This window comes from Pleurodeles waltl, chromosome 3_1 (assembly GCF_031143425.1).
Source record: "Pleurodeles waltl isolate 20211129_DDA chromosome 3_1, aPleWal1.hap1.20221129, whole genome shotgun sequence".
Classification (NCBI taxonomy): domain Eukaryota; kingdom Metazoa; phylum Chordata; class Amphibia; order Caudata; family Salamandridae; genus Pleurodeles; species Pleurodeles waltl.
Window position 1 is genome coordinate 426523429 of NC_090440.1, and position 26316 is coordinate 426549744.

The window sequence follows — 26316 nt, forward strand, 5'->3', positions numbered from 1 at the left end:
TTCCTGATGTCATCCCTGGTTCGTGGGTGCTGTCCCACGGCGTTGACCCTGTCCACGATTCTCCGCCATAGCTTCATCTTCCTTGCAATGGACTTCTGCTGCAGCTGTGATCTGAATAGCTGTGACTCTACCCGGATGATTTCCTCCACCATGACCCTTAGCTCCTTCTCAGAAAACCTGGGGTGTCTTTGGGTTGCCATGGATGTGGTGTGTGTGATATGTGTGGGGTGATGTGTTGGGGTGTATTCTGTGATGTGCGTGGATGGTGTATGGGTGATGATGTTCAGTGGCTCTGAGTGGGTGCTCCTGGCTTGTGTCTCTCTGTGTTGGCAATCTTTTTTTTTCATTGAAAGGGTTGTGGGTAATGTGTGTGTGTGCTTTTTAGTGTGGTGTGTGTAGTTTGAATTGTCCAATCTGGTGGTGTTTTGTAAATGTGTGTGTATTTTCAACGCGGCGGAATGTACCGCCAGTGGTTTACCGCAATTAAAAGACCGCCACGGTGATTCGTGGGTCGTGATACTATGGGTGTATTCCTGTTGGCGTAACGGTGTGGGTTTGGCTATCGTCAATTTATCACTGACCTTTGGACTGGCAGACTTGTGTGGGTGTCTGTATTGTGGCGGAATTCTCAATGTGTGTCATGATGAATTCTCAGTGTGGGTCAGGATACCCGTAGCGGAATGCCGCTGCGGGCACGGTATGTTGGCAGCCGTCAGCATGGCGGTAGGCGTCATTTACTGCCACAGTTGTAATGAGGGCCTTAATCCTGAGAAAACATTGAGAACGCTGTTATTTCACAAAAGTACCTATGTAGCGTCAAAATAAAGCTGCATGGGCGAGGTGCTTGGCTGGGTCCTTGCTACCCTGCCCATACGTGCAGGACAAGGGGGTGGAGGGGTAGGGAAGAGGTCAATCTGGGAAAAGAAAAGCTTTTTAGGGACATTGGGGCGGGAAGAGGGAGGAGTAATGGGAGTGGAGGATGAAGGAGTGGTTGTTGGAGGCGTTTGTCTGCTGGATTTGGGTGCAGGTGCATGGGTTGTATGCTGTTGTGAGGTGGATGGCTGTTGGGTGTCTGAGTGCTTGTATTTGTGTACTTTGTGGGGGTGGGACAGACACAGTAGGAGAGGACACAGGGCACGTGTGCATGGATGTTGTGGAGGTGTCTGCCAGTGAGGTGTGTGTTCTGCTTGGTGTGGTGATGATGCTGGTAGTGGATGATGATGATGTAGTGCATGCAGGTGTGAGTGTGGATGTTACTGGGTGGGAGGGGGAGGAAGGGGAGGAGGAGCAGGAAGAGGGGGAGACAGTGGAAATAGTGGATGTTGTTGTGACTGCAAATGAATGGTGTTTGTGTGAGTGCCTGTGGGATGAAGTGTGGTGCTTGTGTTTGCCTGTGACACTCTTAGGTTTTGACTTGTGTGCATGCTCGTCTGGCTGTGTGCTTGGGATGGGTTGGGGTTGAGGAGAATGGGACAGGGAAGTGGAAGTTGGAAGGGGGGGGGGGGGCGGTTCAAACAGGGACAATGACTGCCATCCGAGAGGAGGCCAGAGCCTGAATCGATCTCTGTTGGGCCACCAATCCTCCATGAATGCCCTCCAGGAATGCATCAGATTGCTGCATCTGGGCAGCCAGCCCCTGGATGATATTCACAATGGTGACTGCCCTACAGAGATGGTTCTCTGGAGGTCAATAGCCTCCTCACTCAGGGCAGCAGGCCTATGAAATAATGCTGCGTCACAGAATAAATAGGCATGTACTTGACAAATTACACTGTCCCATTACATGTTTGCAGATTTCAGACTATTGTTGTGGCTCCATTTTTAGATTGTGACAGCCTCCTCACTCTTTTGTCCCTTAGATACCTGCCGCTGCGGATGAATAGGAGATAGAGACATACCCCCGTGTACAGACCTCTGGTGGACTTGGCTAGACTGGAGGACAGGCACATTATCCTCACCTATAGACTGGACAGGGCCACAATCACAGAGCTGTGCGCCCAATTGGAGCCTGACCTGATATCTGCTATCCGTCAGCCCACTGGGATCCCCCCTGTTTGTACAAGTGCTATCAGTTCTCCATTTCCTGGCAACTGGTTCTTTCCAAGTGACAGTGGGCTTGGCAGCAGGAATGTCACAGCCAATGTTCTCAACGGTGCTGACAAGAGTGTTGACTGCCCTGATAAAACACATGTGCATCTACATTGCATTCCCCCAGGTTGAGGATTTGGCCACTGTGAAGGCCGGATTCTATGCAATGGGACATATCTCCACCCATCCCCCCCGCCAGAATGAACAGGTGTACAGGAATCATAAGAGTTTCCACTCCATGAATGTGCAGATGGTGTGCTTGGCGGACCAGTACATCTCCCACGCCAATGCAAAGTATCCTGGGTCGGCGCATGATACCTTTGTCCTGAGGAATAGCAGCATTCCAAATGTGATGTCCCAACTACAGAGGCACAGTGTGGCTAATAGGTGAGCCCTGGTTCCCACCCAGTATATGTTGGTGTATGCCTATGGTGTTGGGCATATACTATAGTGTGTGGCAAAATGTTGTCCCTCAATATTTGCAGGTGACTCTGGTTACCCAAACCTATCATGGCTGCTGACCCCTTTGAGGAATGCTAGGACAAGGGCAGAAGCAGAAGAACGTTATAATGAGGCACATGGTTGAACCAGAAGGATCATTGAAAGGACCTTTGGCCTCCTGAAGGCCAGGTTCTGGTGCCTCCATCTGACAGGTGGATCCCTGTGCCACTCACCAAAGAAGGTCTGCCAAATAGTAGTGGCATGCTGCATGTTGCACAGCCTTGCCCTCAGACATGTACCTTTTCTGCAGAAGGAGGAGACTGGAGATGCCCCTGTGGCAGGAGTGGACCCTGTGGACAGCGAGGATGAGGAGTCAGAGAATGAGGATGTGGACAACAGAACATCTTTGATCCGTCAGTACTTCCAATGACACAAAGGTGAGACAGTGCAGCTTTATATTTCAATGACTTTGGTTGTTATCTGTGTGGCATTGGCACGCTGGCATTTCCCACTTTGCCCACTTACTGTTCCCTCTGGATATTCATTTTGCAGATGTTGGTGATTTGACAAATACTCGATGTGATCACAACAGCCAGCTACAGGTCATTAATTCTATGCTCATTCTATGTACAGTTCATTTGCAATGGTTGTAGCTGTTTCAATCAATACATATTTGTAATACATGACATACTCTAAGTCGATTTTTAACAAAGAGTGTTTATTGTGGTGTTAATATATAGAGGGGAAAGTGCAATGGGATGGGGTGATGGTGGAGGAAAGTCCATGGTATTGTTCCAGTCTGTTCGTAGCACAGATGCATTGTTCCAGGGGACATAGGAAGGGGAGCAATGGCAGTTCAAGGTGGACAAGGTGACTGAGTGGGGCACAAGGGGGACAATCAGGAGAGTCTCATTTCCTGGTGGAGGTCCTGACAAGTGTCTCTGTCTTCTGCCTGGATTGCAGGGAACGTTTGCAGGGTGGTTCACCTTCTGCAGGGGGAGGGGTGCTGGTGGCCTGTTGGTCCTGTGGTGGGGCTTCCTGGCCACTAGCAGTAGCGGAAGTGGATGGCTGTTCAGATGACTGGCTAGTGGCAGGGGTTCCCTGGTGTGACACTGCCTCCCTCATAATGTTGGCCATGTCTGCCAGCACCCCTGCTATGGAGATCAGGGTGTTATTATTGGCCTGCAAGTCCTCCCTGATCCCCTGATACTGTCCTTCCTGCAGCCATCTGTTCTCCTGCACGTTGTCTAGGATCTAGCCTATTGTGTCCTGGGAGTGTTGATAGGCTCCCAGGATCTCAGAGAGCGCCTCCTGGAGAGTCTGTTCCCTGCTCCTGTCCTCCCCATGGCGCACAGCAGTCCTCCCAGTGTCCCTGGTGGCCTGTGCCTCTGTCCCCTGAACTGTGTGCACACTGCCACTGACCCCAGGTCCCTCATTGTCTTGTGTGTGAGGTTTAGCCTGGGATCCCTGTAGAGGTGGGCACACTGCTGATTGACGTGTCCTGGGGACAGAGGTTTGGGGATGCTGGGTGGGTGCTGTGATGTTGGTTCCTGAAACGGGGGACACTTTGTGGTGGTCTGTAACTAGGCTTGGGTGACCGACTGTCCAGTGGTCCTTGATGGGCCAGGTAGATCGTCCAGATCCTGAAGACCAGAGTTACTGTCATCACTGTGGGCCTCTTCTGTTGGGGGCTGGATAGTGATGGCACCTCTTCTCCAGTGACATTGGCAGGAGTACCTGTGGGGATGTAAATGATGTACTATGCTTCATATGTATGACATATTGTACATCCCTGGCTTCCCCTCTATGGTTGGTGTTGCCCTGCCAGCTTTTACTTGTGTATGCCATGCAGGGATGTGAGGGATGTCCATGCATTGGGATTAGTGTGATGTGATGGTGAGGTGTGTGGAATGGTGTTAATGATTTGTCGCGCTATATGAATCTGTCTGGATTGGACTGAACAGTGTCTTCTTGGTGGCAGTTTCTTCAGCCCGTACGTTAGGTGAACTCCAGGCCCTTTTGGTTTAAAGACCATGTACGATATTCTACCTGGATAAACTGGACATGGGCCAGTCCAAAACTCTTCCATCTTAATTCCCTTGTCATCCCACCTAAAAGAAGTGACTGTGTGGACTGGATCCCGTGTAGAATGTTTCAGCGTGAATCTTTTCTAGATTCACATAATCTGCATCATTCTGCCTTCCAGTGGTTGTGTCCTGAGTTATCTTGTAGTCTTTTTTTTTTTTTCCTTTGGGCAGTAGCAGCCACTTGGTGTCTAGTCATCCTCTTCTGATGTCAGACGCACACCCCGAAAGCCCCTCTGCATGGCTGCAATTTTCATAACCTTTTTTCCCTACTGTTGGGTCTGCATGCACAGTCTTAAGCACAGATTTTCATGGAGAGAAGACAAAGTTTTATTGAGGAATCACTGACCAAACCTGCAAAATCCTGAGGTGAAATTAAGGTTGAATGAATTACACTTGAAGAAAACCAAAGTTTTTCAGTAGCTTTCCGTCAGAAGGGCATTGATGATGTAGGCTAGAGAGTGAAAATCTGGTATAGGGCATATCCCCTTTAGATTCTGACTAGCATGCCACCGCAGGTTACCAAGAAGGTCAGCCACAAGGTTTGCTACCTCTGTTTTGCCTACGGACTACAGTGTTGCTGCCCAAGACCCTATAGACAAGGGAAGAACAGAGATGGGATCCCTATGCCATGACACAGTCACAGCAGAAGACATCACAGATATGACTTGTTGGTGGAGCGATGAAAGTTCATAGGAAATAGAGGTGGCACAATGTGAGGGCTCTGACACAATGTCAAAATAGACAGGGAGAAGATGTTGAAGGACAGTCAGGTGCAGTGGGGCTGAGCTAAAGCGTTTGGACTTAAAGTCCTTTGCAGCTACTCTTGACACTGAAACCACCAGTGATTGTGGGTAAGCACAAAGAGCCCCATGAGCTGAGGTAGAAAGACTGTTGGTGTAAAGCCACAGAACCTGCTGTGACTCTGAAAGGGGATCCATAGTGGTGGAGGGGCAAAGAGCCTCAAGAGAAAAAGGCAGAAGAACGAGCTCTCGACATTCGAGGGGTAAAAAATAGACATTAGTCTGTGATGGAGGCTCTCATGAGGATGAAGAGGGAATTCGACCAATCCCTCAAGGGGAGCAGACACCTATGGACGAGGAGGCAGAATCGTATATCCTCATGAACACAATGCTGCTATCCCAGGCGTAAAAAAGATCCTCCAAATTCTCCCCTATATTGGACAAGGGATGCAAGATCTTTAGGGAGAAAGCCTCAGCCCAGGCCGTAACACCCGGCGTGGAGAAGTATAGACATTCTTCCTAAGAACCTGCCTCGGTCAAGGTGAGCTTGTGAGATTATATCATTGTGCTTGTGGCACACAAAAGGACCAATGCACCTACTGCCACAGGGCCTCCACCAGACAAGGAGTGCAAGAAGACGGAGGTAGTACAAAATACAATGGAGAGGTCAGCCCCATCTTATAGAGCTTTGCCACCTTTTATGAATTTCTGAACAGGTACGGGCACCAACAATGGGAGGAGGTGGAGGAGTTGATGCAAGATCTCTCATATCAGTGCAGGAAGAGGGCAAAGGCGGTCATCCAGGAGAGTGAAACAATCGCCAATACTTGTGATGCGGCAGATACAGCGTGCAGACAGCCGTGTGTAGGTACCACCCTAAGAAGGCATGTATAACTAAGGGTTTCGCGGTTCAAGCAAGACGTACAGTAAGAGTAGTAAACATGCCTTCCATGGGTGGGAATCTCTTCTAGGTTGCAGTAGATGATTCACTGCAAAGGAAGAAATAAGACAGTGAAACAGCAAAGGTGATGAGTGCAACTCAGAGTCCCTTTTCAAGGATGGTCAGCATCAAGAAGAAGGTTGCTGGTCAGAAGAGGATTGCAGCTTGGAACCCCCATACCAGGTTCACACCATAAACTAGCTCCCAAAGTGCACCCTCACAGTGGCAATATTAAGGAATTGAGTTATTAGTTGAGAGGGGTGAAACGCTTTCTGAAATAATAAACTCATTCCTTGTTAGGGTGACCCACAAAAGTCACTAAATAAACCTGTGCTTGCTTTCTGATTGCTTTACACAAAACCAGTCAGATTTAACTTAGAGGCAGTATGTAAAGTAATTATGCAACACACTCTGAGTAATAAACTTTGAACACAACTCAAGTAAAATCCTGAACCAATTTAGGAAAATAGAGCATTTTTCCCTAAATAAAATGACACCAAAACAAAGAAATCCAATAAATAGAACCAAAGTCATGAATTTATAAAGTTTTAAGTGAAAATAGCGCCACGAAGCACCATTCGCAGTTATCTGGCCACACTGAACCAGTTCAAATTTATAGGTTTATGCTGACAGCGATGCAGTATGGGTCAGATACAAGGACCAGGGTTGTCCCACTAGAAAGTTTACCATCTAACTCCGTCCAGCTCCATGCAAGGAGCCTTAGCATCTTCCCCGCGTGGGAGCTTACGGATGCGCTCAGCTGGCCAGCCCCTTTCGGCCAGCAGCATATCACAACTAAGTTCATCCCAGAATATTACACCAATGGTGCGCTCTGTCTCCCTCAATTTGGATATTTAAATCATAAACCCTGTCGGGTGGGAGGACGCAGCCGTCCAGTCTCAACTGCAATGAAATCGCTAGTTGCTGTCGCATCCAGATGATCTTTCAGAATCTGGCGACATATCGTGACCTCTACTGCGCTGTCTAACAGTGTCACTACCCACGTCTTGTTCTTCAGAAATGTTCTCAAGTGTACTGGCATTTTTAATTGACAGTGCTGTGACTTTTTCTCTTTTTAAACTGTGGCTTTTGTTATGGGGATTTATCTTCTTTTTTGTCTGAAGACTGTGGTGAGTCTTTCTTCTGTTTCACGTATTCAGGACGTAGCTTAGGACGGCCCCCTCTCTTGCTACGTCCATCCGGTGTGTCCTGAAAGGAACAAGAGGGACTTGAGTCAGTATATCTGTCAGGAGCTTTTATACTTTCTCTATTTCTTAAAGTGTATCTCCTTTCGGAGTTCTCTGGATGTGGAGAATCTGGTCTCTCATTTTCGTCTATCCTTAAATTGTTTCTGCTTATCCCAGCACTTTTTAGAACCTTCCTGTGCCTGTTTAGTACCTTCGTGAGAGTTGGTACTCTGTAATTCGAGATTCTTTGGCTTGGCTCTCAAACTATCCTGTCCTGTCCTATACTAGTATAGGTGTCGGAAATAATTTTCGGTAGCTTTATCCCGGTCCATATGTGGAATCTCTCAGAGACGCTGGTGTGTAGCCAGTGCTACCGCTTCCCCTTTAATGTTACTGAGTATGATCGAGGAGACTGCGTCGAAATTACGCATTAATTTCATCCCCAAATCTAGGGCTGGTGCAGCCCCGTGCTCGTTCTGAATTTGTTTGATCACTTCTGGTAAATTGGCAAGTGTTGGGGTATCATGTGTGGTAGTGTATATTGCAGCGAAGACTGTACTCCATGTGGCACAGTCCTCCACTGAGGGAACCATCCTGAAAGGCAAACACATTGTGAGAATTCAGTTTCTCCTGGGGTCCCGTATGGGGATTGGTATCCAGCAGGTGCTGGTGGTGCTGGACGTGCTGGTGTAATGTTTAAAGTTCGCATTATGAACTGATCGTCTGTAAAGTGTTACTAATTCAAGATATAAGTTTCGCAGGTCTGCTGCCTGCATATTTTGTATACCTGGGTGAGACGTGTATGTGGCAAACATAGGCCACGTTGGTCCATCCTTACCTAAGGGACCTAATCTCACGGGTTGCATTGCATGTGGTAGGGTGCCTTCAAACCAGTTCTGATGCTCCTGATAAGTGAGCGGTATTTATGATACTGGTATGCGTGGTACCGTATTGGTACGTTTGCAATTCTGTTTGTGTAGAATGTGAATGTAGTGTTGTCTTACTTGGGGAAGTGTACCCAGGAATAAAATAACTTCTGTTTGGTAAGCTTCACTAGTTTCCACTATGAATGTAAGCCATGCGCTACTAGATGTAAAGTTAATGCTTGTCTAGCATTCTCAGGAATGTCTATGGCGTTAGCTCTATTGTAAAATGAGTAAAGAGGTGGAACACAAGTGGGGAGTAAAGTTATTTTATGAGTTTGAGCTCGAACTACCTACAGCCTAACTAGGTGCTCCCTGTTCAGCTGAGGAGGATCTTCCCCAAGACCATGGACGTCTCCGTATAATGGTACTTAAGGTACCTGTTGTCTGTGAGACAGTGATAATCAGGGTATCCGTGGGTGGCGCCATGTCGTAGTTGGACTCTTGCTCTAGGCAAGACTGCTGGTTTAAGGATGACAGTACTTATGTTTGTAGGTGACTATGCCAGCCCTACAACAAGTCGCAACTGTCGTCCCAACCCTCCCGGCTCACAAGCAGCACCTCACCAGAAACCCCAACAGTAAACGGTGATTTGTGGCAGCCTTTACGCATGTATTCAACAGTGTGACATCTCAGGGAGTGTCGTAGTTAAACGGAAATTACCCCTTTCTCACATTAACAACATGTCTCAATCAAACACAGGCAATGAAGAAGATGCAGTAAAGTTTCAATAGGTTTTATTTTGCAAAACTGCATTCTGCGATAAGTTGCTTGTGCTGCAATGATTAGGATAATGAACAGTGCAAGAAACAGAATGGTAAAGACAAGAGTCATTAATACAAAGACCCCCACCATCTTGCAATAACATGAAAAGACATGAAGTGTGTAATATGTCCTAATACCCTAGCATGATAGGCCTAACCTCTGATCTAAAAGAGAGATAGGTATGTTAAACCTAATCTGCCAATGCCATGTCCATGAGAAGAGCTCCTAACCCTTGTTACCTTACAAAAAAAAATTCTCCTCTTTTCTTGTAGTCTTTTCTGGTGTTTATCACACTAATGGGTTTTCTTAGTATGAGGTGTTGCATTCTGCAATCGCCCACTGCATGTGGTAGCTGGCTGTGTGTATATAATTTGTACATAGTACATTTCTAACATTCTGGATTTAGGATTCCGCGTTTTCAAGGCGGGTTTTTTAAGTGTTTTTTTATATTAGATATCCTTATCTCAAGTGGCATATATCAAAACATCAGCACTCCATTCGACATATATGTCCGTCTGATGGTGTTGGCATCCACTTCTGAATATAGATTTGGGAACGGCCCTGATGAAGGTGGCCTCCCTATGAGAGGATCCCCAAAACCCACGTAGGCCCTTGGTTCCTACTATGTCCTTGGAGAATCATATAAGGATACTAAGAGATTGGACTTAATCGTTTTCTTGTAATTGTATATATATGTTGATTCTACACTATATACATCCAATAATTGATAATATCTTAATATTTGACTATATGTTTGTATATTGTTGTATATATTATTGTTGAATGAATGTGGTATGAATGTTGTAGGTACTGTCTGTTTTATGATGTATTTAATAATGAATAATAAAATATTGATACAATAATTTTGTGTTTTTGTGTAATGACATCCATGACAGTGTAGACTATGAATGTGATGTAGCCCTAGATTGGACATTTAGGTGGTCATTACAACCCTGGCGGACGGTGTTAAAGCGGCAGTAAGACCGCCAACAGGCCGGCGGTAAAAATTGTGCAATTACGACTGTGGCGGAAACCGCCAACAAAGACAGCCACTTTAACACTCCGACCGCCACGGCGGTACAAACAAACAGCAGGGCGGTCACCGCCAACAGACAGACGGTAGACAATGTACCGCCCACACTATTACAACCCACCAATCCGCCACCTTTTCCGGGGCGGATTCACCGCAGATAAAAACACAGCGGAAACAGGATTCCGAAGGGAAAACGCTCACCTCTGCACACCCCACGAGGAACGAGGACACCATGGACCCGGAACTTCAAATTCTCCTTGCGATAGTCTTCCTGCTCCTGGAGCACGAACGCCGGCGGCGAAGATCACAGTGAGTACTGCACCTACGACATGGGGGGAGGGGAAACAGTGACACACACACGCAACACCTCCACCCCCACCCTCACCCACTACAACACACACACTAATGCATATTGATACATCACAGTTACACCCCCCACCCCTCCTGGAAGAATGCAAAGACAATAGAAAATGAGTGTAACCATTGTAATATATTAAAATCAAGTAGGCAAAAATATATATATATACACCATAAACAAAATATATACCAAGCATAGTAGTCCAGGTAGTGCTCCAATTAAGTCCGTGGAACACTGGGCCCACACGGTATGGGGGAGGCCCACACAAGATCCCCGACCATGACGGAGAGAACACTGCAGGGGCATCAGAGAGCAACAAAATAGGCAGCTCAGGAGGAGGGGAAGGGGGGGCACCTCAGCCGGTTGAGTGCGCAACGCCAAATCCACAAGGGGGCTCCATGCCCACTGTTCAATCCTGGGGAGTGCAAAGCCACAGTCTCTCAAGTGGATAACAGTCTCCACTGGTTCTGGAGGGGGCATGGTGCCCAGAGTGCTTCATCCTGCTAAGGACAGAGGTAGTGGATGGATCTCTCCACTGGTTCTGGAGGGGGCATGGTGCCCAGAGTGCTTCATTCTACCCGTGACGGACTCAGTAGCGTCAGTGCCCTTGGTGCTCATGGGCCAGCAGTGCTTGAGGCGGCGGTGCCCTGTTCAGCAGTGCTTGAGGCAGCGGGGCCATGTTCAGCGGTGCTTGAGGCGGCGGGGCCCTGTTCAGCGGTGCTTGAGGCGGCGGTGCCCTGTTCAGCGGTGCATGAGACGGCGGTGCCCTGTTCAGCGGTGCATGTGACGGCGGTGCCCTGTTCAGCGGTTCCTGAGGTGGCGGTGCCCTGTTCAGCGGTTCCTAAGGCGGCGGTGCCCTGTTCAGCGGTTCTTGAGGCAGCGGTGCATGAGACGGCGGTGCCTGAGGCGGCGCTGCCCTGTTCAGCGGTTCTTGAGGTGGCGGTGTCCTGTTCTTGAGACAGCGGCGCCCTGTTCAGCGGTTCTTGAGACGGCGGTGCCCTGTTCAGCGGTCTCCATTGCAGTGACTCAGCTGCTGGCGGTCCTTCATGGCCTAGCGAGGCTTTTGCTGGCGGTCCTTCTTGGCCCAGCGGGGCTTTTGCTGGCGGTCCTTCTTGGCCCAGCGGGGCTTTTGCTGGCGGTCCTTCTTGGCCCAGCAGGGCATTTGCTGGCGGTCCTTCATGGCCCAGCGGGGCATTTGCTGGCGGTGACCAGCTGGGCTGGTGCTGGCGGTGGCCTCCTGGGCAGCTGGGCTGGTGCTGGCGGTGGCCTCCTGGGCAGCTGGGCTTGTCCTGGCGGTGGCCTCATGGGCAGCTGGGCTGATGGCGGTCTTCCATGCCATGCCGCTCTTCCCAGACTTGCTGACTTTCTTGTGACCCTTCCCCACCTTGGAAGGTGTCGCAGCTGACTCCACACTCCCACCTGTACCCCTGGGAGCGGCTTTGGTGGCTGGAGTCTTCCCCCCTCTACCGCCGCATCTGCACACATGGATGACACAGGGGCATGACTAGGTGTACTTGGCACTCTACAGAGGTGTGGTGGGGTGCCACATGGCCTGCCTTATGGAGGGACCTTGCCTACGGAACTCGCCATGGCCTAGGAAAACCCTCAGACCACCTCCCCCACCCAGACACCTCCACTGCGCGCAAAATCAGCAAAATGCAAGTGTACTCACCCCCTTGTGGCTTCTGTGATGCCCTTAAGCGGCCATCTAAGTCCGGGTACGCCACCGCCAGGATCCTGAACATCAGGGGGGTCATGGTGCGACGGGCACCCCACCCACGTTGGGAAGCTATCCCCAGCTGAGCCTCCGCCGTCTTCTTGCTCCAGCGGCGAATGTCCTCCCATCTTTTCCGGCAGTGGGTGCTCCGTCTGTGGTAGACCCCCAGGGTCCGGATGTCCTTGGCGATGGCATGCCAAATATGTTTTTTCTGGTGGGCGCTGACCTACATGATTTGTACTGGGGGAAGAGAAAGTTATTACCAACTGCACCGTCAAAGTGATTGGCCCCCATCCCTACCCTTGCCATGTGGCACATGCACTCACCGTCGTTTCATGCACGCCGCATTCTCCTCCCTTCCTTCTTACATCCACCCCTCTCCACACAGGCATAGCCCATACAGCATGCTTCCAGTGTACTTACCTGTTTGTCTGGAGGACCGTAGAGTAGCGTGTACTGGGGGAGGACCCCGTCCACGAGTTTCTCCAACTCCTCCGATGTGAAGGCAGAGGCCTTTTCCCCAGACACTCGAGCCATTGTCTCTTCCAGACCGAGGTCACAGCAGCACTTGCAGTGTAGGTCCTTTCCTGTCGAAGATCAGGTATCGAGTGATTGAACAGATAGAAAATGGCTGTCACGTCCACGGCAGTGCGTACCATCACCGCCGGCGTACATAGTCATTGGCTCCTAGGTCCCATAGGGTCCAATGTTAACCAATGCAGCATTGCGCCGCGGTCTTCGACTGCCTACCGCGACGGTGTACAACGCCAGCGCAGTTACCTCACATCCCATTGTCCCACTTTACAGGTGAGGCAGCCGCCATTTCAGGGGCCCACGTGGCTTCATTTTCAACTGCGTCACACATACCTAGGCCTAGACTCAACACACGTACAGGCCACTTTTTAGATTATGAATGGTGTTCTGTGTAAGCTGTGGGTACATACCTCTGAGTTGTTTGACTCTGTGCTCGCTGTTGTCCTTCATAGGCACCGTCCGCTGGGACATGTGAGGAGATGGCGGTATCCTCCGGTGTACAGACCGTTGGTGGACCTGTCGAAAATGGAGGAAAGACATGTGATAATCACATACAGGCTTGATCGTGCCACAATCCAGGAAACTGTGTACCCATTTGGAGCCAGACCTGATGGCAGCTATCCGCCATCCCACAAGAATCCCCCCTCAAGTGCAGGTGCTGTCAGTGCTCCATTTCCTTGCAAGTGGGTCATTTCAAACAACAGTGGCCATAGCATCAGGGATGTCCCAGCCTATGTTTTCCAACGTGTTGTCCAGAGTGTTGTCTGCCCTGCTGAAACACATGCGGAGCTACATCGTTTTCCCTCAGGTGGAGGATTTGCCTACAGTGAAAGGTGATTTCTATGCCCTGGGACATATCCCCAACATCATAGGTGCCATTGATGGGACACATGTGGCTTTGGTACCCCCCACAGGAGTGAACAGGTGTACAGAAACCGGAAGAGTTATCATTCGATGAATGTACAGATGATATGTTTGGCAGACCAGTAAATCTCCCATGTGAATGCCATGTTCCCTGGCTCAGTGCATGACGCTTACATCCTGCAGAATAGCAGCATCCCTTATGTGATGGGTCAACTCCAGAGGCACCGTGTGTGGCTATTAGGTGAGCACCTGGAAGCTAGTCAGTGGGAATGGTTGTGTGGGTCTGGGGATATCCCTCCAGGTTAGTGTGTGTCTAACAGTTGTCCCTTGCCATTTGCAGGTGACTCTGGTTACCCCAACCTGTCATGGCTACTGACCCCAGTGAGGAATCCCAGGACAAGGGCAGAGGAACGCTACAATGAGGCCCATGGGCGAACTAGGAGGGTGATCGAGCGGACCTTCGGGCTCCTGAAGGCCAGGTTCCGGTGCCTCCATATGACAGGTGGATCCCTATTCTACTCACCAAAGAAGGTGTGCCAGATCATCGTGGCTTGCTGTATGCTTCACAACTTGGCTTTGCGATGACAGGTGCCTTTTCTGCAGGAGGATGGTCCAGATGGCGGTGTTGTGGCAGCTGTGGAGCCTGTGGACAGTGAAGACGAGGAAGCAGAGGAAGAAGTCCTAGACAACAGGGACTCAGTGATCCAGCAATATTTCCAGTGACACACAGTTAAGAATACAAACCTGCCTACTACATGTACTTTAACACTACTACCTCTCTACTGTCTGTCGTTTTCACCCAGTGTATGGTCACTGAGTTGTCACTTTCCCTTACGATTTCACAGATGTGGGTCCCACTGTGTGACATCTGCTTTGATTCCTCATGGACTAGAGCTGTGTCACATAGGTATGTTGACATTACCAATGAAAAAGCTTTTTGCCACAGTTATTGCTAATACAGTATTCCGAAATCACAGACAGACTCCAGATTGTTTTGTGCTTTAATGGTGTTTATTTAAGTGCTCAATATTGGAGGGGGTTGTAAAATGGTGAGGGGTGAAGGCGGAGGAATGTCCCTGGCAGAGTCCAGTCTATTAGTCTCACAGGTGCATTGCCCATATGGGCATAGGAAGTGGAGCTGGGGCAGTTTAAGGATGGACAGGGTTACAAAGTGGGACAGTAGGATGACAATCAGGGTGGTCTCATTTCTTGGCGGGGGTCTTGGCATCGTTCTCTGTCTTCGTCCTGGATCTCAGGGACCGTTTGCGAGGTGGTTCTCCCTCTGCAGGGGGTGGGGTGCTGGTGTGGTGGTCCTGTGGCGGTGCCTCCTGTCCACTAGCACCGGCGGAGGTGGTGGGCAGTTCATCGTCCAGGCTAGTGTCAGGGGCCCCTTGTAGTGCCACAGTGTCCCTCCTGGTGTTGAGTACTTCCTTCAACACTCCTACGATGGTGCCCATGGTGGAATTGATGGTTCTGAGTTCCTCCCTGAAGCCCATATACTGTTCCTCCTGCAGCCGCTGGGTCTCCTGAAACTTGGCCAGTACCGTTGCCATCGTCTCCTGGGAGTGGTGGTAGGCTCCCATGATGGAGGAGAGGGCCTCGTGGAGAGTGGGTTCCGTGGGCCTGTCCGCCCCCTGTCGCACAGCAGCCCTCCCAGTTCCCCTGTGTTCCAGGGCCTCCGTCCCCTGGACCTTGTGCCCACTACCACTGCCCCCAAGTCCCTGTTGTTGTTGGGGTGGTGGGTTAGCCTGGATTCCCTGGAGTGGTGGACACACAGCTGATTGACGTGTCCTGGGGACGGAGGTATGGGCCCACTGGGTGGGTGCTGTGCTGGGGTTTCCAGAGGGGGGAAGCTCTGTGGTGGCCTGTGACTGGGTGTGGGGAACCGACTGTCCCGAGGTCCCCGATGGGCCGGGCTGGTCATCTAGATCCAGTTGGACAAAGGTGCTGTCATCACTGTGGGCCTCTTCTGTTGGTGGTGTGGACATGTGTGGACCCTCCTGTCCGGTGACATTGGGTAGGGGTCCTGCAGGGGTATAAAAGGATGGTTATTACATGTGTGTGTGTCATGGTGTGCAATGGGTGAGTGACCATGTACCCCAGTGCTTGCATTCCTGTGTGGGACCTTGTGTGATGATGGTTTAGGGGGGTGTATGGGTATGTGCAGTGGGCATGCTTTATTGATGGGTGTCCATGCTTTGTTGTTGTATGCAGGGCTTGGTGTTGGGGTGGGTGGTTTGTGATGTTGGGACATTTGTGAGGAGTTGGAGTGATGGGGATGAGGGTGAGGGTGTGGGTATGTGCTGGCATGCAGGTAGTGTGGGGGATGTAATAGTTAAGATTTGACTTACCAGAGTCCATTCCTCCACCTACTCTTGCGAAGCCCTCAGGATGCAGAATCTCCAAGACCTGCTCCTCCCATGTTGTTAGTTGTGGGGGAGGAGGTGGGGGTCCGCCGCCAGTCCGCTGAACCGCCAGGTGGTGTCTTGAGACCACGGAACGCACCTTCCCCCGTAGGTTGTTCCACCTCTTCCTGATGTTATCCCGATTTCTTGGGTGCTGTCCCACTGCGTTGACACTGTCCACTATTCTTCGCCATAGCTCCATCTTCCTTGCAATTGAAGTGTGCTGCACCTGTGCTCCGAATAGCTGTGGCTCTACCCGGAAGATTTCCTCCACCATGACCCTGAGCTCCTCCTCCGAGAACCTGTGGTGTCTTTGCCGTGCCATGGGGTGATGTAAGTGATGTGTGGGATGGTGTGTGGGGTGATAAGTGTGCTGATATGTAGTGGTGTGTAGTGTCCGGTGCGTGGAAGTTATGTGGGTGATGGTGTTGTGTGCCTGTGGATGCTAGTGTTGTTGATGGCGGTGTCTCTCTCTGGCCGTCGTTCGTGATTTGTTGTCGTAAGCGTTTGTGGGTGTGTGTTTTATATTGTATTGGGTGTGTGGGAGTGGTGTGTGTATGTGTATCAGGTGTGTGTATTTCTAATTGTCCAATATGGCTGTGTTTTGTAAATGTGTGTGTATTTTGAGCGCCGCGGTGTGTACCGCCAATGGAATACCGCAGTTGAAAGACCGCCACGTGGATTCGTGGGTTGTGATAGTGTGGGCGTATTTCTGTTGGCGTGACGGTGGAGGTTTTGTTTTCGCCAGTTTATCACTGACCTTTGTTGTGGCGGACTTGTGTGGGTGTCTGAATTTTGGCAGATTCCGAGCTGTGGGTCATAACAGCTGCGGCGGATTTCAGCGGCGGTGTGTTTTCGCTATCTTCTGCACAGCGGGACGCGGCTTTTACCGCTAATGTTGTAATGACCGCCATAGCCTTTTAGTAACTGTAAGACTGTATACGTTATAAGATGAATATTGTTATATATCTTTTTTTGACTTGTATCCATGTATGAAATGTAATACTAGGGTAGCTCATTATTTTCTGTGCAGCTTCCACCTTGGAATGAGGTCTCAGACTCTGTAGGGACACGAAGATTCGGTCAGCGTCAAGGTGACATGCAGCATCGATAGCAGCGATAGCATCTGGTCGGAATCCCTCTGACTATCTAAGTGAGGAATATTTATACAGATTTACTTGGACCCCGACATACGTTTGTTCCCAAACAATAGATAACAAGGCATGCTTGGAACGGTAATTAATACAAACAATTCCCTCGAAAACGTGAAGAGGGAAAGTACCTAAAGTGAACACCCTTGGTTTATCTTTGTCGCTTGATATTGACGTCTTAGCGCGGTGGCACTGATAATGCAAACTAAAACACGAGCCTAACTAAAAAGAAGGCAGCCATCTTAAAAGATTTAATTAATGTGCTAAACAGAGCAAGCTAAGTAGGGTAAAGGTCACTGGGTGACGGGGCACGAGTCTGCAGACAGTGAGAAAGATCATTGTTAGTGCGAGGAGATAGACTGCAAGGCGATCATTGTTGGCACAAGAAATGGTCACTCATCTGACCTTTGTGCTGACAGGAGATGCAGACAGTTGTTACCAATATGAAGATTGCAATGTTGGTAAAATCTGTAGCCAGGGAGGTCACATCAGCAGTCGGATACAGGTCCCGCATTGGCCTCAATGAAGTTTGCTCGTGTTTGCAAGTATATGGAGTATGGTTATTTTTCGACACAAAGAGCCCATGTGCCCATGATATGTGTATACTTAAGTTTTTAACATACTACTTTCTCAAAAACAAAGGGGCCAAACCTATATACTTTTGGCCAAATTTGAAAGCTACGGTTTCTTATCTGAATTTCTGTTGTTGCAATTTTATAATGTTTTTTTCCTGTGTATAGTAAAGTCTAACGTGGCAATAGTATAATGATGCTTGAACTGTAAAAAATTACATAATGATGAATTATTTTTTGATCAATCAACTTGTTCCCTTTTTATTTTACTAAAGATAAATTAATATGATTTGTAGGTTACACATAAGGCCACTCCAGGAGAGGCTACAATGTCAATGGTCACGAGCAACTAGCATTTTGGATGATGTAGTTGTTGTCACAGAGAAGGTGCAGGGGAGAGATACAGTGGTAGAACACAGAGAACAAAGTCACCCGCACTGTCTCAGCTAGCCCAGGGCATACGAAAATTAGCTATTCAGAGAAGAAAAGCACTAGTTAGTCGCACACCTACCAAGGATTTGCAACACAGAGACAGACAGACAGGCTGAGCAGGCAAGCAAGCACTTCACTCTAGTGGAAACCAAAACAAATAGCGGATGGAATATTTCAGAAATGGGGCATAGGTCTCTTTGTGACAGGAGAACACAAAATTCCAAAACACTGCATCCTGTTCCTTGACCCATTGCTTTATCCCAATCCCACTAATACCACTGGTGTTACGTGTAGACAAGTAACCATTACACTATTCCTGTTCACGTCTCAGTGGGTAAGACAGACATGGTTCTCAGATTTAGTGGAAATGGCAGAAGACAGTGAAGAGACTACCATCTAATCTGGATTTATTTACAATACAAGAGGACAGTTATATCACACCCAAAGCTAGCTGCCCTCAGCCTGGCGGCAAGGCTTCTGAGGACCTAGAGTTTGAAAGCGTGGGGCTTCCACAGATATCCATGGATGTTCAAAGGGAAGTCAGAAGCCCTCCGACATGAAATTGGTACACCACATAATGGGACAGGTTCCTTTAATGGTGAAGAAGGGAAGAACTTTGGACAGTTGAACATAGGATGCCACTGTTGTACCTCACCCATCTGCTAGATCATGATCTTTCATATGCCTCACTTAAAGTAACTCTCAGGTATGTGGCCTACACTAGGTGCTTTATAGGAATACGTTTCTGGTGATGTAGAGATTTCTAGATAGGGCAAAAAGGTTAGCTTCACCAAAGTCAGTAGCCACACCATTGTGAAACTTAATCCTGGTGCTAACACAGAAAGCTGATGAACCTGGCTTCCGAGCCTGTGCGTAAGGAGGGACTTTAGTGTTAAGAAATGAAGGCAGCTTTTTCTGATGCCATCACATCTTTGTAACAGGTTCGCAAACTGCAGACACTCACAAGACAAGAACCTTACTTGCAGATACATAAGGACAGAATGGTAATGAGGACTACCCCACAGTTTCTATTCAAGGTCATTTCACATTTTTATGTTGACCACGCTATACAGCCACCATATTTTTTCCAAAAAACATATTCACAAGCAGGAAGAGCCCTTTAAACACTATTTTTCAGAAAAGCAGTCATGCATTAGTTGCAGAAAACAAGCAAATCAAGGTAAATCAATCTCCATTGCACCGACAAGCAAGGGGTCACCAGTCATCTGTGGGACTAATGAAAGATGGCTTGTCCAAACAATCCAGACGTGTTCTAGGGCAGCAGGAGTAGCTCTGGAAAGAAAAAAGAAAAACAAGAGCACACTTCACAAAAAACAGAAGGGAGCAGCAATGGCTTTTATCCCCAATGTTTCCACAAATTACATCTATATGGCAGCCACATGGTCTTCTGTACACACCTTTATAAAACATTTAGTGGATATTCAAGCTAACAGAGGCCCAGGTGGGACAAAGAGTATTAAAGTACTTGCTTTCAAATACATTCATACATACTCATTTAAGCATTCCCACCAAAGGGGAAAGAGCACTGGTACATAAAGCAGATCATGTGAATCCAGAAAATAATTACCCTGCAAAATGAACTGGTAACTTACTTGTAGGAGTCTTTTTGCAGTTTGAAGTATTTTCTGGATTTACGTGTGGCCCTCCCACCTTCCCGAAAACGAGGAAGTTTTGTAGACCAGATTTGTAAAGAACATGTAGATGGAAATAGGAAGCCACAATAAAGACATGAGTGACCTGGGAAAAAAAGAATCTGACGATGGCAACCATGCAGAGGAGCTTCTGGTGTGTGTGTCTAGCGTCACAAGAGCATGGGCAGGACACCAAATGGTTGATGCTGTCCATAGGGAAAAAAAGGACAAGAGACAGTTCTAGACCATACCACTAGATGTGGTCATGATATAGAGCTTGTGAATCCAGAAAATTCTTCAAGTTTCAAAACTACTAGGTAAGTAATCATTTTCTTCTATCAGTTTGACTGTCCTTTACAGGGCAGAGTAGGTGATCAGCTCCTTGTGCCAAAAAGCACAGGGTGTTTACCAAATACCCCATTTCGTTTTAGAATATCATGACCTTTGTATCAAGGTCTGCTGCACCGTGGCCAATTAAGACTCACCTGGGGTATATTTATACCAATGTACTGGAGCCATGGCTGCTTTCCTCGCTGTCACCAGAGGAGTTCCGTAGTCTGCATCCGCACTTCTTGCATACATTTGTTAAACCTTACTGCTTCCCAACACAAGCATGCAGTGGGAGATTATTTTCTAGGTATATAGTGCATGATATCCTTGGTTAACAAGCACTAGTCCTTTCCAACACCTGGAGGGTATTACTTTGGGACTTGTTCGTAAGCTAAGGAATCTACAGGAAACTGTAGCTATCAGTGAAAAAGCTTACTTAAATCTAGGAACAATATTTCTGATGGCAAATAATCTTCCCACAGATTCCTAACCACCATTGCTACTCCCTGGTCAATTAGTTCCATGTTTAATAAGGTCCAAAAATATGTAAAACCGTTGAACTGTATGATCGCGGTCATTGATGGTCTCTGTTTCTCACTTTACGTCTCGATGAGTTGCAAAAAATGTACATTGAACCGATGCCAGGACAGTGGTTGGGCCCTTTTTACTCCCATATCTTCAGAAACTGAGGTGGTTAGTTTTGCAGCTGAAGCCACATTGTGACGACTTCGGAGAGCTGTTGCTAGGGGAAAAATACATTTTTACCCAGTCTTGTGCTAGGAGTATATTCAAAAGGTGAGGAATCTGTAGGAAGATTATGTAGCCACCAGGTAGGTACACAGCAGATCCAATCACAGTAAGATTACTTGACTGCTTACGTTCTTGTATTCCCTTCTTTCTGTGTTGTGACTTGATAGGGTATGTGTGTGTTAGCACAACGGCTTCTTCACTGATCCGATGAGATTACACAATGAGGGAGAGACAAGGTGCTGAACAGTTGCGTCTTTAATGTCTTTTTTTATATGCTTGATGACTGAAGATGTGACAAGGATAGAGTGAAAGAGGCCACACTTTAGAAAATGCCTTCCCACCACACAGGATTTAATTCAAACAAGAGACCTATCAGAGGTCTTGAGAGTCAGACCAGAAATCTGATATGAGTGTATACAAAATGCTGATCTTCCTCACTGTACCATAGAAAGAATTATGTAGAATATGCAACAATTTAAGTAGTATATGATGGGGAATTAAAAGATCAAATTTTGATAATCCCAGACTGAAAGAATCGTAAGATTCTGTATGTGCTGCAGTTCACACCTTGGTAGCACATGTTCACATAATCCATCTGTGACCTAATACAGTCTCCAGCAAGAGACACTTGCTGCTTCCCCGCACAGAAAAACAGGAGCATTCTGCAATAGATGCAGGTGGTAAAAACACATGGTAATGGCCACATTGTTCTGCTCTAGGAGAGTGAGGTCCTTAGTTCACAACAAGTGCTAAGTCTAGATGGAGAGATTAAATATCTTGCCATCTAGAAATCTACATGTGTCAACTTAGGAGTTGATTACCAACTCAAGGTCAACTTTATCACAGAAAGTCACGTTTTATAGTGTCTGATCTGTATTTTATGGGCTGTGTATGTGTCCTCTGAGGTAGAAGTGCCAGAGCAAATTCATATTGGCTTATACGAAGCATTCTCTCCTTGAGGTAGGGGAGGACCAATGTTTCTGTATTTTGGCACGCCTTTAGGAAAAGGTTTGAGGGTTCCCATGGTTCAAACAGGTGACTAGTCTCTGCAACGAAAGCAAGTTAGGGCCATTAGAGTCTGCTGTTGACTTCGAGGCAATATTAACATTCACAGTAACAGCAGAAAATGTAAACTTGCTTTTGGAGCCACTAGCTCGCAGAGATGAAGACTGGTCGTGTGTGCGTAAGGGGCTGTCGAGTCAAATGGAGAGATGCCTGAGGTCTTGCTAAAACCAGAAGGGGGAAAATGAGTTTGAGAGGGATCAGTCCTGTGTGAGGTTGAGTACTCATTTTCAGTGACCTCCAAATGGTCCAAATTAGATGCCACAAAGGAGGATTAAGAACAGATGACTTGTTCTACCCGACATTAAGAAATCTTAAATCGGAGGGAACTGTTGTATGTAGACTAAGAAAGAGAATGGGAATGAGAGAGAGACAAAGGAGAAACACCAAACCACTAGCAGCCAAACGTTGATAAATCTACTTGTGATGTTCACAGTGATCATAGAAAAATCTTCGGTTTGAATTATCTGGTCAATTTTTGTTTCTGCTGCTTTAAATGTTGCAGGTAACGAAGGTGAGGAAGAGGAGGAAAATATAAACATCACAGAGAAAGCAGCTTTTCAAGTCAGACAGTTTCAGGTAAATACCAGAATGGAAATTATTTTGATGTTGGATGGCAATTTTAGGAGTCTAAAGGTAAATTAATACGTTCTGTGAGTAACTTATTGGATAAGGCTTTGTTCTAGAAAAGTGTTTTTATATATAAATACAAATCGAGAACACCATTTAAAATAATGAATCAGCAACGTTTTGTGGGGCATTTATCTAACAAATACTAGATTGTTTTATAAATGAGGCCCTAAAATCTAATAATCTTAGAGCTTATGCTGACAGGTCAATGGCACTTCCCATGTTGTCGGCAAAATGATGATACACAAGCTACTTATTTCTTCTTCCACTGTTAAATTATTGTATTTGTAATTGGCTGTTTATTGTCATCGACTGTAAATACAAGTGAGAATTGCTAGTGTGTTGAAAGCTCCCATGTTTTTGTACATAGAAAGTAACTTATATACTAAAAAGGCATTCTGACGTATACCTCTTCTCACAAAGTCTGTACTAATTGAATCGGCTCCAAGCCTCGGACTGGGTGCAGAACATTTTCCAAGGCAGCACAGCAGCAGCAGGTGGCGCCACTAGGTTCCATTCCATTCTCCCGTTATGATGATTTGTGGGGTGTTGGGTGACATAAGTTGCCACCCTGTATAACAACAGCTTTTTTTTCACTGCACCCTTCAGATGCCAAAATGGAGCTCTCTCACAAACTTACTGTAGAGATTCAGGCTGCAAATCATTGTGTGCATAAAGGAAACTGGCGGCTATGGTCGTCTTTGATGCTGATTCTGGACAAAACATGTCAAAAGTTCCTGATTTCTTTTCAGGTCTAGCACAGGCAGCTGCCCCCGCTAAAGCCATGCTTGCATTTTTAGCCCACTTCTTCATCCTGCTGTGCTTCCATGTGACTTCGAAATCCTTGAGCATGTGCTCTCCGGTAACACCAGTGCTAAGCCACCACTTCAGGAGCTGTTTTTGACCAAGTGACATGCCATTTTCAGCACTTCCGACACTGCAGCTCTGCCACCACTGTCTCGCAACCTAAAACAACTTCTGGTCACAGAGCAGATCTTTCCAAGACAAGAAAACAGGTTCGGGTATCTTCTAAAAAAAACTCTTCTCACTGAACACCTACACAGAACATAGAAGTTTATGAGAATGGAAACCATCTTCATTTCAACTCAGGTCTTTGACTTTGACACCACGGACAAGGCCGCAGTGTCCATTCGTACTGGTGTGGGGTTGAGATGCCAGGTTTTGATGCATTCCACTGGCTTCTCTGATGATGTCCAAGCAAATCTTAATAGCATGCCATTTGAAGGTGAGGAGCTGTTTGGTGACACGTTGGCCCTGCCAGTGGAGCAGTTTAAACAAAGTAGAGTGATGCCCACTTCTTAGGGATAGTGCACCCTAAAATGTCAGTTTCAGTAGCATTACAGAACGTTTTGAAACCTCACCAGGTCGTAACTGATTCAACAGTGCCAATCATCAAAGCAGCTCTGACAGCCATAGCAATTGCTTAGTGGCTACAGAGGTCGAGGCTGTTTCAAGAGCAGACACCAGCAGAAGCAGAAACCTTCCTTTTTTCCCAGTCTTGCCCATTCTAATCCAAACATAATTACCCAGTGGACTGACGGATCCTGTGTTTTTTTCAGAGGTGAGGTTCTGTGACTTTGGACCTACGGGTCCTCCAATAATAGAAAGAGGCCATGCTCTCCATTTCTGGGATACTCCTCTCTTTATCCCTTCTGTTTTGAAGCCCGGCCTCAGCAATTTAAGACTGGATTTTGTCATAGGAAGTCCTATTCCTCCCAGCCAAGGGTGCCGTTAAGAAGGATCAAAAAAGGCCCTGAATGCTACTTTGCCACTTTTTGGTCCCCGTAAAGGATGGAGACCTGAGGCCCTTTCCTTTTTTTTCACTGAATGAATATTTATTGCATGATTAGCTAAAATCGTTACAACATATTAAAATAATGGAAGAAAGAAAAGTAAACGGCAAGAAACACCCTTCAGATGCCAAAGCTGATGTCTGATCATAGCACCTTCTATCTAAGTGCAGTATAATACAATAAAACCCAGAAGATAGTCCCACCCTGGGGTCCCCAACTGTTACACACCAGCTGTTACACAAGTACCCATTATGCCGCCTTCTGCGTGCACCAACTAATTGTTCACCTGTTGACCCAGTCCCGTATCAGACATTCCTGGGGACCAACGCAACAAGATACACACTAGCCAGGGAGCTGCTGCGCATAGAGTACCTCTCTCAGCTCGTAATCCAGAGCCGTTAAGTGACAGAGAGGGATAGCTTGGGTGGCAGGAGCCATTTCATCAGAGCCGTTTCTTTAAGGGCCCCCCCTCCCTCCCTCTTTTTATTAAGTTTTCAACTAAAGAACAATAATTGGAAAGCTCACAATGGCAGAATGACAGTATAGCGCCAAAATAAAAGTACAGTATAATCAGTGTTATCAGAGTCGGAAACCACTGTCCGAGGAGTGTTAGCAGACACAGGGCCACATGTACAAAGCTTTTTTCTCGTCCCACAGGGCCTGATTCGCAACGAGAAAAAAGCATTTTGCGATGTACAGACCCTTTTTTTGTGATACGGTAATCTATTTACTGAATTGCAAAAATGGTTTGCGTTTCGCAATTATGAAGGAGTGTTCCCTTCCTAATTGCGAGTCGCAGTGCGATGTAGGATTGTTTTGTGACCGTTGTGAATGGTAGCAAAAATACTTTTTCTCAGAGCAGGCAGTGGTCCCACGGACCACAGTCCTGCTCTGAAAAAATGAAAAGAAAACTTTTCATTTTTGAAATGCATCCCGTATTCCTTAAAGGAAAACGGGCTGCATTTAAAAAAAAAAAAAAAAAAAACTGCTTTATTTAAAAATAGTCACAGACATGGTGGTCTGCTGTCTCCAGCAGGCCACCATCCCTGTGAGTGCAGCCATTCCCAATGGGGTCGCAAATTGCGACCTACCTCATGAATATTAATGAGATAGGTCATTTGCGACCCCATTGGGAATCTCAAACAGTTTGAAGTACACTGTTGTACATATGGTTTTGTGGCTCGCAACTTGCGGGTCGCACATCTGGCCCACATTGTTTTCTCACTCAAGCCCTATGGTAGTATCCTGGGTTTCTTTCCATTGGCCCCAAACCTTAGAATGCTTTTGCAAACCCTGTATACAGTTCCTTCAGCAAACATACGCTGGTCCATATTTCTGGACAGTTCAGTCACTGAGGGTGATGTTGCCGAGCCCCATATTTTCAAAATGTCCCTTTGGGCAAGCATTATGGCAGTATCATAAAATAGTAACATATACTTTAGAATTGTGTGCTCGCTCCATATCTTAAATCGACCACCTGAGAGACAAATGTTGTGTCCGTTTGTATGGTAGTCTGCAGTTCACATTGTATGCACTCCCAGGATTTAGAGATGTGCGGGTATTATCACACAGGCTATGTAGCAATATTCGAGGAAAGCTACACCCCCTCAAACATATTTTGTTCCCTGCCGTGCTCATTTTGAACAGTCTAATTCTGGTGAAGCAGGCCCGATAGATTATCTTAAGTTGCGGTAAGCGGAAGCCTAACCTGTTGGTCACCTCCCTTGGATATCTACAGGCATCTGCCCAGTCTAAATTGTCCAGACACCCCAGGTCTTGCTCTCACCATTCCCTGAACTGCACTAGGGAATTTCTCAAATTAATCAAAAAAGTGTTTGGTA

General features: G+C 47.3%; 1 protein-coding gene across 4 annotated transcripts in view; it reads left to right on the forward strand.

The window, feature by feature from the left end:
* Positions 1–26316, forward strand: part of FANCI (FA complementation group I) — a 714639-nt gene that overhangs the window by 427062 nt on the left and 261261 nt on the right. For all 4 annotated transcript variants that reach the window (XM_069222692.1, XM_069222696.1, XM_069222693.1 and 1 more), the window contains one exon: positions 22537–22610. In XM_069222692.1, the coding sequence (XP_069078793.1) occupies positions 22537–22610 (74 nt within the window). The remainder of the gene's footprint in view (positions 1–22536; positions 22611–26316) is intronic.